At 43.0% G+C, this 16601-nt stretch overlaps 1 protein-coding gene across 1 annotated transcript in view; it reads right to left on the bottom strand.

Annotated features, from left to right (window-relative positions):
- Positions 1 to 16601, bottom strand: part of LOC139391895 (oxysterol-binding protein-related protein 10-like) — an 85048-nt gene that overhangs the window by 1214 nt on the left and 67233 nt on the right. Inside the window, exons 8-12 of the mRNA XM_071139513.1 lie at positions 11557 to 11709; positions 9052 to 9547; positions 4814 to 5000; positions 3053 to 3235; positions 275 to 428 (exon numbers count right to left, since the gene is read on the bottom strand). Coding sequence (XP_070995614.1) covers positions 275 to 428; positions 3053 to 3235; positions 4814 to 5000; positions 9052 to 9547; positions 11557 to 11709 — 1173 coding nt within the window. The remainder of the gene's footprint in view (positions 1 to 274; positions 429 to 3052; positions 3236 to 4813; positions 5001 to 9051; positions 9548 to 11556; positions 11710 to 16601) is intronic.

Here is a 16601-nt window from a genome sequence, read left to right as displayed (position 1 = left end):
CTTAGTGGAGGTACCAACAACCAGATGTATCCGGTTTTCAGGGATAGAGCTCATTCAACCTTGCTCCCTTTTCCGCTGAAAACCGGATGTGGGACCTCCGCTCAGGCGTTATCTTTCAGGTTAGGTCAAAGAGCCGAGCTCCAGCACTTCATGGGTCCAGAGAGACAAGCAGGGTAAAAAGTCAGATAAAATGTATGATCAACCAAGGTAAGGGATACGATTGAACATATAGTTTTATATTTAACCCCGGCTCAACCTCCTTCTGGAACGGTACCTTTTTGCTGAAATATGTGGGTGTCCAGGGCAAGTTATCCGCAGCTCTCTGCCTCTCCTCCCTTCTCTGGCGCTCCTCTAGGCGATGCTTGTGTTCCGTGGCCTCGTCCATGTTCCCCTCCTTCAGTGACTTGGTGACATGCTGCCATAACCGCCTACAACAGACACATAAACAAAATGTATATAATTGGGTATATAATTGGGCATGAGCCCAAGAGTGGACAGAGCATGACATTCCATTCCAAGACCTACAGATTCTGTAATTGACAGAACGTTCAACCAATCACAGAACAAACTGCTCTTCCCCATCATCCTGTTACAACTCTGAATGCGCTGCTAGTTGTCAGCAGACCCTTTTTATGGCTTTTTAAGGTCATCAGAACCAAAGGACAACTAAACCCATTTCTTCACTGTATTAAAACTGTTGGACTCTTGACGTGTTGATATAACCTGGAAATATATATACTGAACAAAAATATAAACACAACATGCAACAATTTTAAAGATTTGCTGAGTTACAGTTCATATAAGGAAATCAGTTAATTGAAATAAATTCGTTAGGCCCTAATCGATGGATTTCACATGACTGGGAATACAGATATGCATCTGTTGGTTACAGATGCCTTAAAAGGAAGGGGTGTGGATCCCAAACATGCTCAATGTGTGAGATGTTTGGTGAGTATGCAGGCCATGGAAGAACTGGGACATTTTCAGCTTCCAGGACTTGTGTACAAAAGATCCTTGCTTACATGGGGCCATGCATTATCATGCTGAAACATGAGGTGATGGTGGCAGATTATTGGCACAACAATGGGCCTCAAGAACTTGTCATGTTATCTCTGTGCATTCAAATTGCAATCAATAAAATGCAATTTTGTTCGTTGTCCATAGTTTATGCCTGCCTGCCCATACCATAATTTCACAGCCACCATGGGCCACTCTGTTCACTGCGTTGACATCAGCAAACTGCTCGCCCACACAATGCCATACACGTGGTCTGCGGTTGTGAAGCCGGTTGGAAGTACCGTCAAATTCTCTAAAACGACTTTGGAGGCAGCTTATCGTAGAGAAATTAACATTCAATTCTCAGGTAACAGCTCTGGTGGACATTCCTGCAGTCTGCAGTACAATTGCACGCTCTGTGGCACTGCAGATTTTAGAGTAGTGCACCTGTGTAATGATCATGCTGTTTAATCAGCTTTTTGATATGCCACACCTGTCAGGAGGATGGATTATCTTGGCAAAGTAGAAATGCTCACTAACAGGGACGTAAACATTTGAGAGAAATTAGCTTTTTGTGCGTATGGAACATATCTGGGATCTTTTATTCCAGCTCATTAAACATGGGACCAACACTTTACATGTTGCGTTTATATTTTTGTTCAGTGTACATTGTGATACTTTTCCTCATGTTATTAAAAGGTATAATGTGGATTTTATAACATAAAATGTCTGGACTTTAATCATGGTCAAATTTGGACTCCACAGACTACGTATTTCATCTTAGCGATTGTTTTTCTTTATCAAAACATTCTGTGAACACTTATGAGGAAATCTCAGGTTCATCTCATATGAGCAATAAATGTGTTTTGTTCCCCGGATCAACTGGGCGGTCCCAATGACATTGTCTGTCCGTTAGAGCCCGCCTTCTCAAAGAACCCCTATAAATTAGAGGTCTTACTAAACAGAAATCAGATCAGGTGCCGAAGGGCGAGGACACATCATTGGAAAATATGACCCTATCTTCTTGGAAACCACACGCAGATCAAGGAAGCCTTATCCAACTCAGACAGAACAATCCCCTAACAGGAACTCTGCTGAAACCGAAAAATGGTTCACTCATTACGAACCACAGTCTTCAACGCACTCAAAAGGGGAACTGAATCAAAATGATATTGCACCCGAGTGCCTTAAAACACTATCTGTTTGGACTGAACAAACTGAAAACTGAACTGAGAGAGAAAGGGAGCCTATGCTTGAGCTCCGAAGAGGGCCTTCTTCGACCGAAAGCGCCAAACACCAGGACCCCTGACCGACCGTTTTTCCCTGTGTGCCGCTCTATCACAACAGAAACTCAATTGAACCAGATGACAATCACATTCAAGTAAATACCTCATTGCATTGACGCTGTGTCTGTGTAAAAGTGGTGGCAGTAACTGATTATTGTAAGACTGACAGCCTAGCCAAGCCCACTGGCGACTCCTGGTGGATGAACCTATAATTTCACAGTTGTGAAGTTCTCATTATTTCCCTCTCAGTTGATAAGACCATCTCGCCCTCAAAAGTCTGGTGAATGTATGTACTGTAGTATTTTCTGAGTTCAAGGGCGGAAGTTCATGTATACTGACCTGTGGAGATTCTCACCTCTATAACGGTGTTGTATTCCGTTAGCCTATAACCCTGTTAACTACCTCATTTTCCAGCTTCAGTCTAGTGAATAAAGACGCCTTTCAGAACGAGAATGAAGTACTAAACATTCGATCAATTCATTATTCCAGTAATTAGTCAATAAATGATCTTGAATATCCACAGCCAGCAAAAAACACACATAGGTAACAAGTGCTACTATAACGGCTACTGTTTAGCAAAAAACATAAGCAAAAAACATTTTAAAACTTTCTGAAACGGAAAACAAAAATGTATATTTCTTATTGGACAAGTCCGGATAGTCCCTCCCCGTTTCAGTCCTGTTTACTTCTGTTTGGTGCCTAATGAACACGACCCTGGTCCACTAAGAAGGGACCGTAAATACAGCATTTTGGACCCAGGAGCATCTTACCTGGACTCATTCCGTCCCTGCTTTTCCACAGGCCGGAGCTTCTTCTTGATGATTGGCAGTTTGGTTGTGTCAATCACTTTGGTCTCCCCACTACTATAGGTGAACTCCAGGGTTCCGTTCCACTCCCCCTGGGCCTTGCACACAATAGTGTTGGTCGGATTGTGTTTGATCTCTGCAGTCACCCTGAGAGGAACATAGCAGCAATGTTCAGAAGATTCATTTTGTGGCAGCCCATCGTTGCTCAACATTACTCTTATGATATATTGTGCTGCCATAGTAATATTGAATTACAGTGAGGTCCAACAGTATTTGGACAGTGCTATGTTTGTTTATTTATTTATTTATTTATTTATTTAAATAAGAATACAATGTTTGAAATGTATGTAACTTTCTCACTCATCATGATTCACAATTCACCCATGATTATCCGTCATCATGGTAGCATCCACATTCATGTAGAAGCGTCGAGAAACATATTATATTCTTATTTACAATAAAAGTGGCTCCAAAATTAGACGATGCATTATACGCCATGCATTTCTCGTCTGCTCAAAATAATCTGAAACGCAACCCAAAACAAACTGCAAATGCATCCAACAAGTTTATAGTCAGAAGCTTGATGTGGTCATTTGCATGTTGGAAATGTTGGACCAAATAACTTCACTGTTGACTACTTTAACACACATATAAGTGAATTTGTCCAAATACTTTTAGTACCCTAAAATAGGGGGCCTATGTACAAAAAGTGTTGTCATTTATTAACGGTTTAACCCTAAAAGCACCAACAGGTGATTGGAACTGATGGCAAAATGACACTTTCTGTTAAACAGTAACACGTCTTATTTGATTCATCTTTCGTAACACAAGTGAATGGTTTCAATTGAATCCCCCAAAATAAGCATATCACTTAACACTTTCACACATATAGTCAAATCTGACGTTTAAAAATAGACAGGGTTTTTTGTATGCGTTTTCATGTTTTGAACAGTTATTTTGATACATTTCATCCATAGCAACTTGCCATGAACATGTCTTTGTTATCCATTCAAAGCGTTGTGTTCCTGTGATACTCAGGAGGTTGAGAAATTGGCGATTGAGCTAATCTGACATAACGGTACAACCCTTAAACAGCCACCGATATATTAGCGATATGGACACTGGTGCTGTCAGACTTTTAGCTCTAACTTTGGGATGATATGGGCTATCAACTCAGTTCCAAATGCACGCGAAAGATGAGACTCAACTTGGTGTAGAGACATCGACTGGAATCTAAATATGTATTTACATTTGAGTCCCCTTCGTTATACTAGTGGGTGCCACGTCCAAATCGACAATTTCCCAAATCTGGGGTGGCTCAATAACTATATCATTTTCAAGGTACATACATCTACCTATATTCCAAATGTGGTGCTTTAATCACAAACTTGTTTTTATTTTATATATTAAGTCCATATTTTCAGGGACCATGATTATACAAAAGAGAGATTATTTTTCGTTTTACACAGATATCATCCTTAATAAATGGTGTTTTTATGTCGGTAACTAGTTGCTTGACAAAAAATTTAACATGGATAAATAAAAAAGAGCATTCAAATAATCTCTCTCTCTCACACACACACACACACACACACACACACACACACACACACACACACACACACACACACACACACACACACACACACACACACACACACACACACACACACACACACACACACACACACACACACACACACACACACACAGAGAGAGACCCACCTGTGTACCTTTCCTCCATAGAAAGGCTTGGTGTGGAATGTGACTGTGGCTGAGTAGCCGCTCTTGGCACAGTTGATGGTGACTTTGCCACCCAGCTCCACCCATGGCACGGTGAGGATGGAGCGGGCGTAGGCACAGGGCAGCGTGAAGACATACTCCTCGTCATGCTCCAGAAGGCATAAGGTCCCTGGGGAGCAGAGAGGGAAAGATCAGGGTCAGGTCAGGTCAGATAAAGGTCAGCATCTTACTGGTGCTGGTCTGGTCCCAGGCTGTTTCCGCTCTCTTGGAACCATTTGTACATGGTTGGTTAAGTTAAGACAATGAGTGACAACTGACAAGGAGTTGATATGATAGCGCAAACAGATGGTTTAGTACTCAAAATCTGCATTTGGATCTAACCCAGAAACTTACCCTTGCACCGTGTCTATAATGTACAATAAGATGTTGTAGTCAGTAATTCAATCAAACGATTTAGCTTGGTATGTGGCTCTTACTGATTTCCCTTTCAATTGGTTCTGTTCCTAATAGCCCGTCACTAATCTAGATGAACCTTTAATAAAAATGGACATGCCGTAGAGCACTGCAGAAGCTTTTGCAGAGACCACTAGGGAAATAAATGGCCACATCCTCTGCAAAATACAGTATTTCCATACCATAAATATATACATTCAGCCTCACTAACAACATCAATGGTGTGCATCATTAGCCAGGTTTCCCCCCTCCTGTTACTCAGGAAGAACAGAGGACACCCACTGTGCACGACCCCACATCGCCCCATGCATTGATTTCTCTCCCTTTGTGATGTTCACAGTACCATCTTTTGGGATACGTGGACTGGATTCCCCATAAGGGAGGACATTAAAGTTAATGCACGCATCTCTTCACCTACGTCACCATACACAGCCTGTTGGGTCATAAGGTCATGGGACATATAGTACAAATGATCATTCCCACCAGCCCCTGCTCTGTGGGTTGCCCATCTATTGCTTTCTTGTCTTACTCATAAAACCAATAATCTTCCACTGCAAAAACACCTATGGGGGTTATCACTTAACCCAAGAGCAAACCATAGGAAAGCATAGAAAATGGCATAAGCATCTATTCAACTCTATCGCCCTCTACTGTTAACTATTAGCTTTCGTATAAGCAGTGCAATCTCCCTGAATGAAATCGGTTTGAGTTTGCAACCCTAATTACCACAGAACACCTGATTAAATGAATGTCATGCCTGTGGTCGTACATGTATTATTGCTAACTACTATAATGGAGTCAGTAGAGAAATCATGTGGAAGTTCATCCCATGACTGCCTGGCATATACTCTTTTGGCTAGTGGGGAAAAATGTATTTCACAATCGATCCTTCTCCCCGACCCTCTGGTCTTACCCTGTCCACCTCTTCATACTGTGTATGCAATGTACTGTACTCTCCAATGTCACTGAATTAATACTGTCTTTGGTTGAGAGCATAAAAGGCACAAAAATCGAGCATTTACAAACCTCACATTGACCCACCGTGCTGTCTATGACAACCCACAGCCACTGCAAATCACAGCAGGACAAGATTGTATCTGATACATGCTTACTGTACTCTTCTCCACCAAATATCATCTTACTCAGCACCAAGCAACGCAGCACTAAATATCGGCCGCTCAAAAAAGTATTATCTTTTCATTAGAGGCGCATTGCTCAAGATTCCAAACGCAGGCCTCTAAATGTGAGAGGGTCACCGTCGTGCTTCGAAAGCAATCCCACGGTGAACGCACAAATCCTGTGGTATGATTCACCAGTTATTAAAAAAAGGTATGTCAAACATTTTCCTGGCATGGACAAATAACGAACGAAGTTCAGGAATTTTTGTGGGAATTCAGGTAATCAATATATTGTAAAATGTCAAAACGTTTTCTTAGAATGCACTCATATATACATTTTCTAATGGTATCAAGGTTTAAAAATATATATTTTGTGTAAAAATAAAGAAAATTATAAGTGCCTAATTTGCATAAATACATTGGGAGTATTTGCATATATGAAACATTAACATAAAGTGGTGGAAAAGGACTTCAACCACCAAAAACTTGCTCTGCCTAGGCACCTCAAACTCAACTCTTGGACTTCAAAGCCTGTTCCGCTCCGTTTTTTCATGGTTGCCCTCTAATCAGGGACTGATTTAGACCTGGGACACCAGATTGGTGGAATTAATTATCAGGTAGAACAGAAAACCAGCAGGCTCCGGACCTTGCCGGGTAAGAGTTGAATACCCCTGGCCTAGGTCTACCTGCACTCACCTGCGCCGTCTAGACAGCCTCATTAATTACTGTTGTTGTCATGTTCTGTTGCATAATTCAACAAGTGTGTGTCACAGCAGCCTTCACTTTGGCTCCCCCTCCTGGCCAGCTCAGGCATTCAGCGTTGCCGTCCTTTTAGCTGATGCCGAACCTACTCCTGGCAAACGCCCTTCACTCATCAACCCTGGACTTGTCTCATCATCATTACACACACCTGGTTCCAATCCCCACTCTATCACTATATTACACTCCCTCTGCCATTTGTCTTTGTCGGTCATTGCAAATGTTACTTGTTTTCCTGAGAAATCTCTCTTACTATTTCCTGAGTACTTTATATTTTGTACTTTGGGTTCGCCCTGTGCCTTTTTGTTTATGAACATATATTTTGAGCACAACAGTGTTTGGGTTTCGTCCCGCTTTGATCTATGGTGCTTAAATAAATTCAGTAGTTCTATACCTGTGACTGCCTCCTGCCTACTCCTCTCTACACCAGTGACAGTGTGCCAATAGCAAGATAGAGGATTGGATTGGCTCTAGATTACACCTCTCTATACATACTTTACACTGTTTGCGAAATCAGAAATAATATCACTATAATCAGTGTTCATTTTCGGAAGTTTTAATTTCAGTGCATCAAATTTGTAAACATTTAAAATGTATTAAAATGATTACTTTTTCAATTCCACAACACCCATCAAAATAAAGCTGTCTGTCCTCTCTTGTGATGTGTTAAATGACCCTGTGCATCTTTCTTTTGGTGTTTTTCAGAGTCAGTAGAAAGGCCTCTTTAGTGTCCTACGTTTTCATAACTGTGACCTTAATTGCCTACCGTCTGTAAGCTGTTAGTGTCTTAACGGCCGTTCCACAGGTGCATGTTCATTAATTGTTTAAGGTTCAGTGAACAAGCATGGATTTTTACGAATTATCTTCGAAAGACAGGGTCCTGAAAAAGGGACATTTCTTTTTTTGCTGAGTTTATGATTTGAACTCAATCATGTCAAAAAATCCAACCAGGAAGTGGGAAATCTGAGGTTTGTAGGTTTTCAAGTCTTTGCCTATCCAATATACAGTGTATAATTTGGTCCGATTGCACTTCCTACAGCTTCCACTAGATGTCAACAGTCTTTAGAACCTTGTTTCAGGCTTCTACTGTGAAGGGGGAGCGAAAAGAGCTTTATCAAACAAAACAAACATTTATTGTGGAACTGGGATTCCTGGGAGTGCATTCCGATGAAGATCATCAAAGGTAAGTGAATATTTATAATGCTATTTATGACATCTGTTGACTCCACAACCTGGCAGGTATGGCTTGTTTCGGTGCCTGAGCACTGGACTCAGATTATTGCATGGTGTGCTTTTCCCGTAAAGCTTTTTTGAAATCTGATACAGAGGTTGCATTAAGGAGAAGTATATCTTTAATTCCATGTAAAACACTTGTATTTTCATCAACATTTATGATGAGTATTTCTGTAAATTGATGTGGCTCTCTGCAAGATCACCAGATGTTTTGGAAGCAAAACATTACTGAACATAATGCACCAATGTAAACTGAGATTTTTGGATATAAATATGTATATGAAGTCCTATGAGTGTCTGATGAAGATCATCAAAGGTTAGTGATTCATTTTATCTCTATTTCTGCTTTTTGTGACTCCTCTCTTTGGCTGGAAAATTGGCTGTGTTTTTCTGTGACTAGGCACTGACCCTAACATAATCGCATGGTATGCTTTCGTCGTAAAGCCTTTTTGAAATCGGACACTGTGGCTGGATTAACAACAAGTTTATCTTTAAAATGGTGTATAATACTTGTATGTTTGAGGAATTTTAATTATGAGATTTCTGTTGTTTGAATTTGGCGCCGTGCACTTTCACTGGCTGTTGTAAAATCAATCCCTTTAACGGGATTTCAGCCGTAAGAAGTTAACTGAGCCTCAACAAACCCAATTCACTCACCTTCCCCTATCATGGACACACCAATGGACATGCCCATGAACTTGCTTCTTGTCCACACATGGGTGTTGACACACATACTCCTCTCTGGGCACTCGCAGTAGAATCCTGAGACGGGCGGGTGGTGGGACACCTGCTCAGCCACGAAGCGAACCCCGTAACACTCAGTCCCCGATGGATCGTCCTGTTGTTGGGTGTTGTTGGGGCCCCTGGAGGCTGCTTCCTTGGGGCCCTGAGACCTGAGGGGCCTCACTCTGTCCCGAGGCACCTCCCAGGAACAGTGGAATGTCTCGCCCAGTGCCGGGTTGTAGGGCTTCTTGGCCACAGCTCCTTTGCGTCCCTCGTGGAAGGCAGTAAGGTAGTACTCGACGAAGCGTACGATACGGTCCTCCGCCGTGGCTCCAGCCGTGATGGACAGGAACATGTCCGGGTGGGCCATGAAGTTAGCGTACATCTCCAGCAGGGAGCGCTTCTCCAGGATGAACGTGGGCAGCACCACCTGGTAAACAAGGCGGGAGGCAACCGTTAAACTACATGAGGGAGACACTTCACTAGATTGCTGGTAGGGAACAGCAATAAAGAGGCGGACTAGTCATAACTTAAACTAAAAGCTTTTTTTAGTGTCATTCCATTGCCGTTTTGATGCTATTGATGAATTGACTCAACTGAGCAGGCTAGTGAAATGTACATACCAGTACATAAACAAGGCATTCCTATTCATTCAGTGAACCGGTAAGCATTGCATTGGCCATTGCAGCTCTAACATTCCAAGGGAAAACTACAGTGCCTTGCAAAAGTATTCATCCCCCTTGGCATTTTTCCTATTTTGTTGCATTACATCCTGTAATTTAAATGGATTTTTATTTAGATTTCATGTAATGGACATACACAAAATAGTCCAAATTGGTGAAGTAAAAATAAAAAATAACTTGTTTTAAAAAATAAATAAATATTTTTTTGAAATACGAAAAGTGGTGTGTGCATATATATTCACCCCTTTGCTATGAAGCCCCTAAATAAGATCTGGTGCAACAAATTACCTTCAGAAGTCACATAATTAGCTCAATAAAGTCCACCTGTGTGCAATCTAAGTGTCACATGATCTGTCACATGATCACAGTATATATACACCTGTTCTGAAAGGCCTCAAAGACTGCAACAAGCAAGGGGCACCATGAAGACCAAGGAGCTCTCTCCAAACAGGTCAAGGACAAAGTTGTAGAGAAGTACAGATCAGGGTTGGGTTATAAAAAAAATATACAAAACTTTGAACATCCCAAGGAGCACCATTAAATCCATTAATTAAAAAAAATGAAACAATATGGCACCACAACAAACCTGCCAAGAGAGGGCCGCCCACCAAAACTCACGGATCAGGCAAGGAGGGCATTAATCAGAGAGGCAACCTAGAGACCAAAGATGACACTGAAGGAGCTGCAAAACCCCAATCTCCGCTGTGGACCACTTTAAGCTGTACACTCCACAGAGCAGGGCTTTATGGAAGAATGGCCAGAAAAAAGCCATTGCTTAAATTAAAGAAAACAATAAGCAAACATGTTTGGTGTTCGTGAAAGGCATGTGGGAGACTCCACAAACATAATTGAGCTTTTTGGAAATCAAGGAAAATGCTGTCTGGTGCAAACCCAACACCTCTCATCACCCCGAGAATACCATCCCCACAATGAAGCATGGTGGCGGCAGCATCATGCTGTGGGGATATTTTTCATCGGCAGGGACTGGGAAACTGGTCAGAATTGAAGGAATGATGGATGGTGCTAAATACAGGGAAATTCTTGAGGGAAACCTGTTTTAGTCTTCAAGATATTTGAGACTGGGACGGAGGTTCACTTTCCAGCAGGACAATGACCCTAAGCATACTGCTAAAGCAACTCTCGAGTAGTTTAAGGGGAAACATTTAAATGTCTTGGAATGGCATAGTCAAAGCCCAGACCTCAATCCAATTGAGAATCTGTGGTATGACTTAAAGATTGCTGTATACCAGCGGAACCCATCTAACTTGAAGGAGCTGGAGCAGTTTTGCTCCAGCTCCCTCCAGTGGCTAGATTTGCTAAGCTTATAGAGACATACCCCAAGAGACTTGCAGCTATAATTGCTGCAAAAGGTGGCTTTACAAAGTATTGACTTTGGGGGGTATAAATAGTTATGCACGCTCAAGTACCTGTTTTTTTTGTCTTATTTCTTGTTTGTTTCACCTCAAAAAATATTTAGCATCTTCAAAGTGGTCAGCATGTTGTGTAAATCAAATGATGCAAACCACCCAAAAAAATCTATTTTAATTCCAGGTTGTAAGGCAACAAAATAGGAAAAATGTCAAGGGGGTGAATACTTTCGCAAACCACTGTACGAAGAGAGCAGAGTGTTGGCTGTCTTAAAAATAAATCATGACATTCCTACATAATCTCTTCCGTGAACCATTAAGTGTTGTGTTGGCCATACCAGCTCTAACATTCCAAGGAAAAGACATGAAGAGAGCGTCAGCTGTCTTACCCGGGTGAGGTCCATGCCCAGTTTGAGCTGGGAGAGGAGGTGCAGGATGATGCTCCGCTGGTCGTCCAACACTCCCAGGTCCTCCTCGTCATTGTCCTCCATGTCAGTCACCTCCTCACTGGGGCTGACGGCCTCCAACCCCGCTGGGTGCTGCTGAAACGACAAAGCCAACAACAGTGACACAAGACTTAGAGTGATCTGACATACAGTACCAGTCAAAAGTTTGGACACGCCTCCTCATTCAAGGGTTGTTCTTTTTTACTATTGTCTTCATTGTAGAATAATAATGAAGTCATCAAAACTATAAAATAACACACATGGAATCAGGTAGCACCCAAAAAAGTGTTACGCAAATCAAAATGTATTTTATATTTGAGAATCTTCGAAGTAGCCACCCTTCGCCTTGACGACAGCTTTGCACACTCTTGGCATTCTCACAACCAACTTCATGAGGGAGTCACCTGCAATGCATTTCAATTAACAGGTGTGCCTTGTTAAAAGTTAATTTGTGGAATTTCTTTCCTTCTTAATGCGTTTGAGCCAATCAGTTGTGTTGTAAAGGTAATTATGATGCAACTCTGATAGTGATACGATATGGATTACAATTATCATCCTGAATATTAAGCATATACTCACTGCATGTTACACACAGACACTCAAACATGCAAATTGGCTGGGTTATTATTTATTTGGACATCGCACATTATAGTCTTACTCTTATCCAGACATCATACACACTAAATCACATCCAATATCACACACATCAACCTACTCAGATGTACTATACAGATAATATCTTGACTACATTTTCTGTGGCATCGGCTCACAGGCAAGGGAATAAAACCAAATATTGCTACATTTGTATCAGACATTTGAAATCTCTAATTTTGACCGTCATAATGCCTCTTATGGCAGTAACTTCACAAGCACTAATTATGGTCTATTTGGAATAGTGTCTAGCCATGGTAATTGGTGAAATAAGTATAGCCGGTTATAATTGTAACGGTTTAGCAGATTATAAAAAAAGAAGATCTTTACATGGCTAAAAGAAAAGGAATATAACACACACTGTTTACAAGAAACTCACTCTACATCCTTAGATGAAGTTGCGTGGAAAAAGGAATGGGGTGGTGAATTAATTGTCTGTCGTGGACAAAGGAACCCTTTAAATACCAGGCAGGGAACACAACCAATTTAATAGTTCCATACACTCGTTCCAATTATCACTTCTATACATTTCCTTCCCTAGAATGACGGTTCAGCAACATGCAGGGGTTCAAGGTAATCCTCAGAGAATTTCCCTGAGAGTGCACTGATTCCTTACAACGGCTTAGTGCCTCCAGCACGGACTCACAATGCCTTCACAAGCCTTTGATATGGTGCAGTGAACGTGGACGGGGTTGTGTCCTCCATTTGTGTTCCAGCATTCAGCTGGTGGCGGATCCAATATAGGTTAAAGAAGAGCCCCAGTACCTTCGATATCTCAAAGGCACAAAGCCTAATATATAATGTAAGAAAGTGCTCTGTGGCCAACCAAAACTGTCTTCTTCTCCTCCTTCCTTCCTTCTCCCTCCTTTTTCACTCTCCCTGCCTTTTTATTTGCTTTTTTCTAACCATGTACAGTATGCATATGCATCTGACACGTGACAGACCACAATGAAAAGTAAATGTAACAAAAAATGTCACTGAGTGTGGGACAGAATACGGTTCTGCAAATTGCAGCCTGTGTGATGCATTATACAAACAGAATGAACCATTCCTTGGCAAATGCATACATGACTCAGTCAGATATCAGGAGCTTTATACTACTTGTGTGGAGAAGAGAGCACAGAGGTACTCCTAGAGCGACATAGCGGAGCGAGGAGAGAGCACAGAGGTACTCCTAGAGCGACATAGCGGAGTGAGAAGAGAGCACAGAGGTACTCCTAGAGCGACATGGCGGAGCGAGAAGAGAGCACAGAGGTACTCCTAGAGCGACATAGCGGAGCGAGAAGAGAGCACAGAGGTACTCCTAGAGCGACATGGCGGAGCGAGAAGAGAGCACAGAGGTACTCCTAGAGCGACATAGCGGAGCGAGAAGAGAGCACAGAGGTACTCCTAGAGCGACATGGCGGAGCGAGAAGAGAGCAGAGGTACTCCTAGAGCGACATGGCGGAGCGAGAAGAGAGCAGAGGTACTCCTAGAGCGACATAGCGGAGCGAGAAGAGAGCACAGAGGTACTCCTAGAGCGACATAGCGGAGCGAGAAGAGAGCACAGAGGTACTCCTAGAGCGACATAGCGGAGCGAGAAGAGAGCACAAAGGTACTCCTAGAGCGACATGGCGGAGCGAGAAGAGAGCAGAGGTACTCCTAGAGCGACATAGCGGAGCGAGAAGAGAGCACAGAGGTACTCCTAGAGCGACATAGCGGAGCGAGAAGAGAGCACAGAGGTACTCCTAGAGCGACATAGCGGAGCGAGAAGAGAGCACAGAGGTACTCCTAGAGCGACATAGCGGAGCGAGAAGAGAGCACAGAGGTACTCCTAGAGCGACATAGCGGAGCGAGAAGAGAGGAGATAAAGAAACAAAGGGAGCAAAGAGAGAAATCACCAGGAGGAATCTGCCTTTCTGTCACCTGAATATTTCATTCCATGCAATGACACACACACACACAGTCCCAGGAGGTAGCATGCCCCAGAAGCAGAGGGATATAAATAGCTAAACGGCTCTTAATAATGAGCAGAAATTCCTTGAGAGGTCAACTCAGTTCTACCTCTATCCATTGAGTCATGCAAGCAGGTCTACTCTCCTCAACACTGTCGACATGACATGTCGCTAGCCTCTGTTATTGTACAACAGAAACAGCCAAAGCATTCAGCTAGATAGGAATACCTTGTTGGCCGCCAATACCACTTGACTACCAGGTCACTAAATGTGTCCACTTGTTTTCATGGAATTGGGGTTTGGCACAAAGTCTTCAGGGTTTCTGCCTTCACTGTTTTAGGGTCTGACAGTTGGTCAAACTACAGAGGGATAGATAGCTCAGCAAAAGCACTTCACGGCATGGCTCATCAACTTCTATCCACAGCATTGATTTTTATCAGTGCAACAAATGAAATGAAAAAAAGGACTGCATTCTGCGGCCAAATGGAGGCAGAGTAGACACTCCATTGGTCAATATCACAGAGACAGGCAAACTCATGTGTCAGGATGAAGGCTCATGTCACAATCTATTTCAACAACGACCCGTAAAACAATAAAATGCTATTTGAAAGAAACACACTGAGCATCACTCTCCGTTCCATAAAACGGCTTTCAAAAGGGGTGCCACAAAATGTGCAAAGCACAGAATTAGCTCTTGCTGAAATCTCACTCTCTTTTACCTCAAAACACATCTATCCCCCTCGGGCATACTAAATACACACACACACAGTCTAACTTGAAACACCCTCGCTTACGTTGCGGGGCTGAGAAGACACCGGCTTGCTCTCAGTACAGCTGGATCTCATCTCCGGTATGCTGTTTGTGTATGGATGAAAGACGCGCCGATCACAGACACACAGTTCCACACCAGGTGTCCACAATGTCCTGCTACAGTGTTTCTACCCACCGCCGTCACTGTTGCAGAAAGGTACGACTACAAAAGTCTCCGGAACACAATGCTACCGTTAAAATGATGTTCAGTTAAAGCTCCTTCAACCGTCTTCTCATGCCATTTGTAGAGAGAGCCTTTATATAGTGCTGAGAGGCTCGTTCTGCTGAAATAACTTTGTGCAGAGGCAGAGTTGTCCGGCTGGAGAGAGACATGCGCTGTGTGTTGGTGGTGGAGGTTGTAAACACCCTAGTCCAGTGCGTGCCGAGGAGAGCAGCGTGAAAGTAATGGCACTGTACGACTGCATAGTCTCTCTCTCTCTCTCTCTGAGAGACCCTGTGACGTGGCCCATTCCCTCCATCCACCTCATCCCTCGTGTTTCCCTACGCTTCCCTCCTCTCATCCTTACTCCTCCTCTCCTGGCTGTCACACGATGGTGTGGCTCAGCCGGCTTAATTAAGCAGCAGTTTGGCAGCTCTGGAGACCCCATCAGCCCTGGTTCTGCAGGAGCTACTGTAGGGTGGGTGGCTGGCTTTCAAACAACACCATCTCTATCGCTCTTTTTCTCTCTCTCCCTTTCACACTCTTTATTTAGCACTTTCACTCTTTTTCTTTCTCTCTCATTTCGCCAACTTTTTTTTCCCGTCCCACAGTATGTCATTGAACACTGCAGGTCTTTTTCATTCATCCTTCCTCTCTCTCCTCATTCACCACACTGTTTTCTTATCACACGTTCACTCTTCTTAACTAGCTCCCTCTTCTGTTACCCCCCCCCCCCCCCCTCTCTCTTTGCACTCTCCCTCTCTTAAGGCGTCAGGGGAGTGTGTGGGCGGATAGCTGGGATAGGGGAAAAGTCTGGTCATGCTCTCACTTCAAAGGCAAACTCTTTCTTCCACTTGACTTGAGCAGATTAACCTTTTAGGTCCATTCAACATCCACCTTCATCCCTATCCTCTTCCTCCTCATCCTCCACTTCTCCGCCAAATGTCATGACATCCCCCTGTTCCTCTGTCGCTGCTCCCCTCCCTCGCTCATTCCTTCCGCAAATACTGACCTTTTTGATATAATGGAAGTGTCCTCGTTTCACCTTCACCTTCTCAGCACACAACTAGCCCAGGCGCTTTTCTCCCCTCTGTTCCCCTTTGTTTCACATGCTGGAAAAGTCACTAAATTAGTTATTAGGTCTTTGGAAACGCAGTGAGATGTCAACTTTGTTGTGGTAAATGACATTTGATTTTCTTGTGTGTTCAGTCAGCCGAAACAACGTCTTCATTAGTTCTGAGCCGTTTATTTTTTTTGTAGTCTCTGAATGGCTCGCTTAAAACAGCTGCTTCCGTTTCTACGAATTTCAAACAAAAAGGAGCTAAACACCCGGAACTTTTCTCCGATAACAACCTAGATAATAATGTCAACTCCGGGAGTAGAATCACCAGAGGCATCGTCAGAGAACGGATCAGCCTCGGAGCCCTCGACAG

Source organism: Oncorhynchus clarkii, chromosome 32, assembly GCF_045791955.1.
Source record: "Oncorhynchus clarkii lewisi isolate Uvic-CL-2024 chromosome 32, UVic_Ocla_1.0, whole genome shotgun sequence".
Lineage (NCBI taxonomy): Eukaryota > Metazoa > Chordata > Actinopteri > Salmoniformes > Salmonidae > Oncorhynchus > Oncorhynchus clarkii.
Note: the sequence above shows the minus strand (reverse complement) of the source record. Positions and strands in the feature narration are given on the sequence as shown.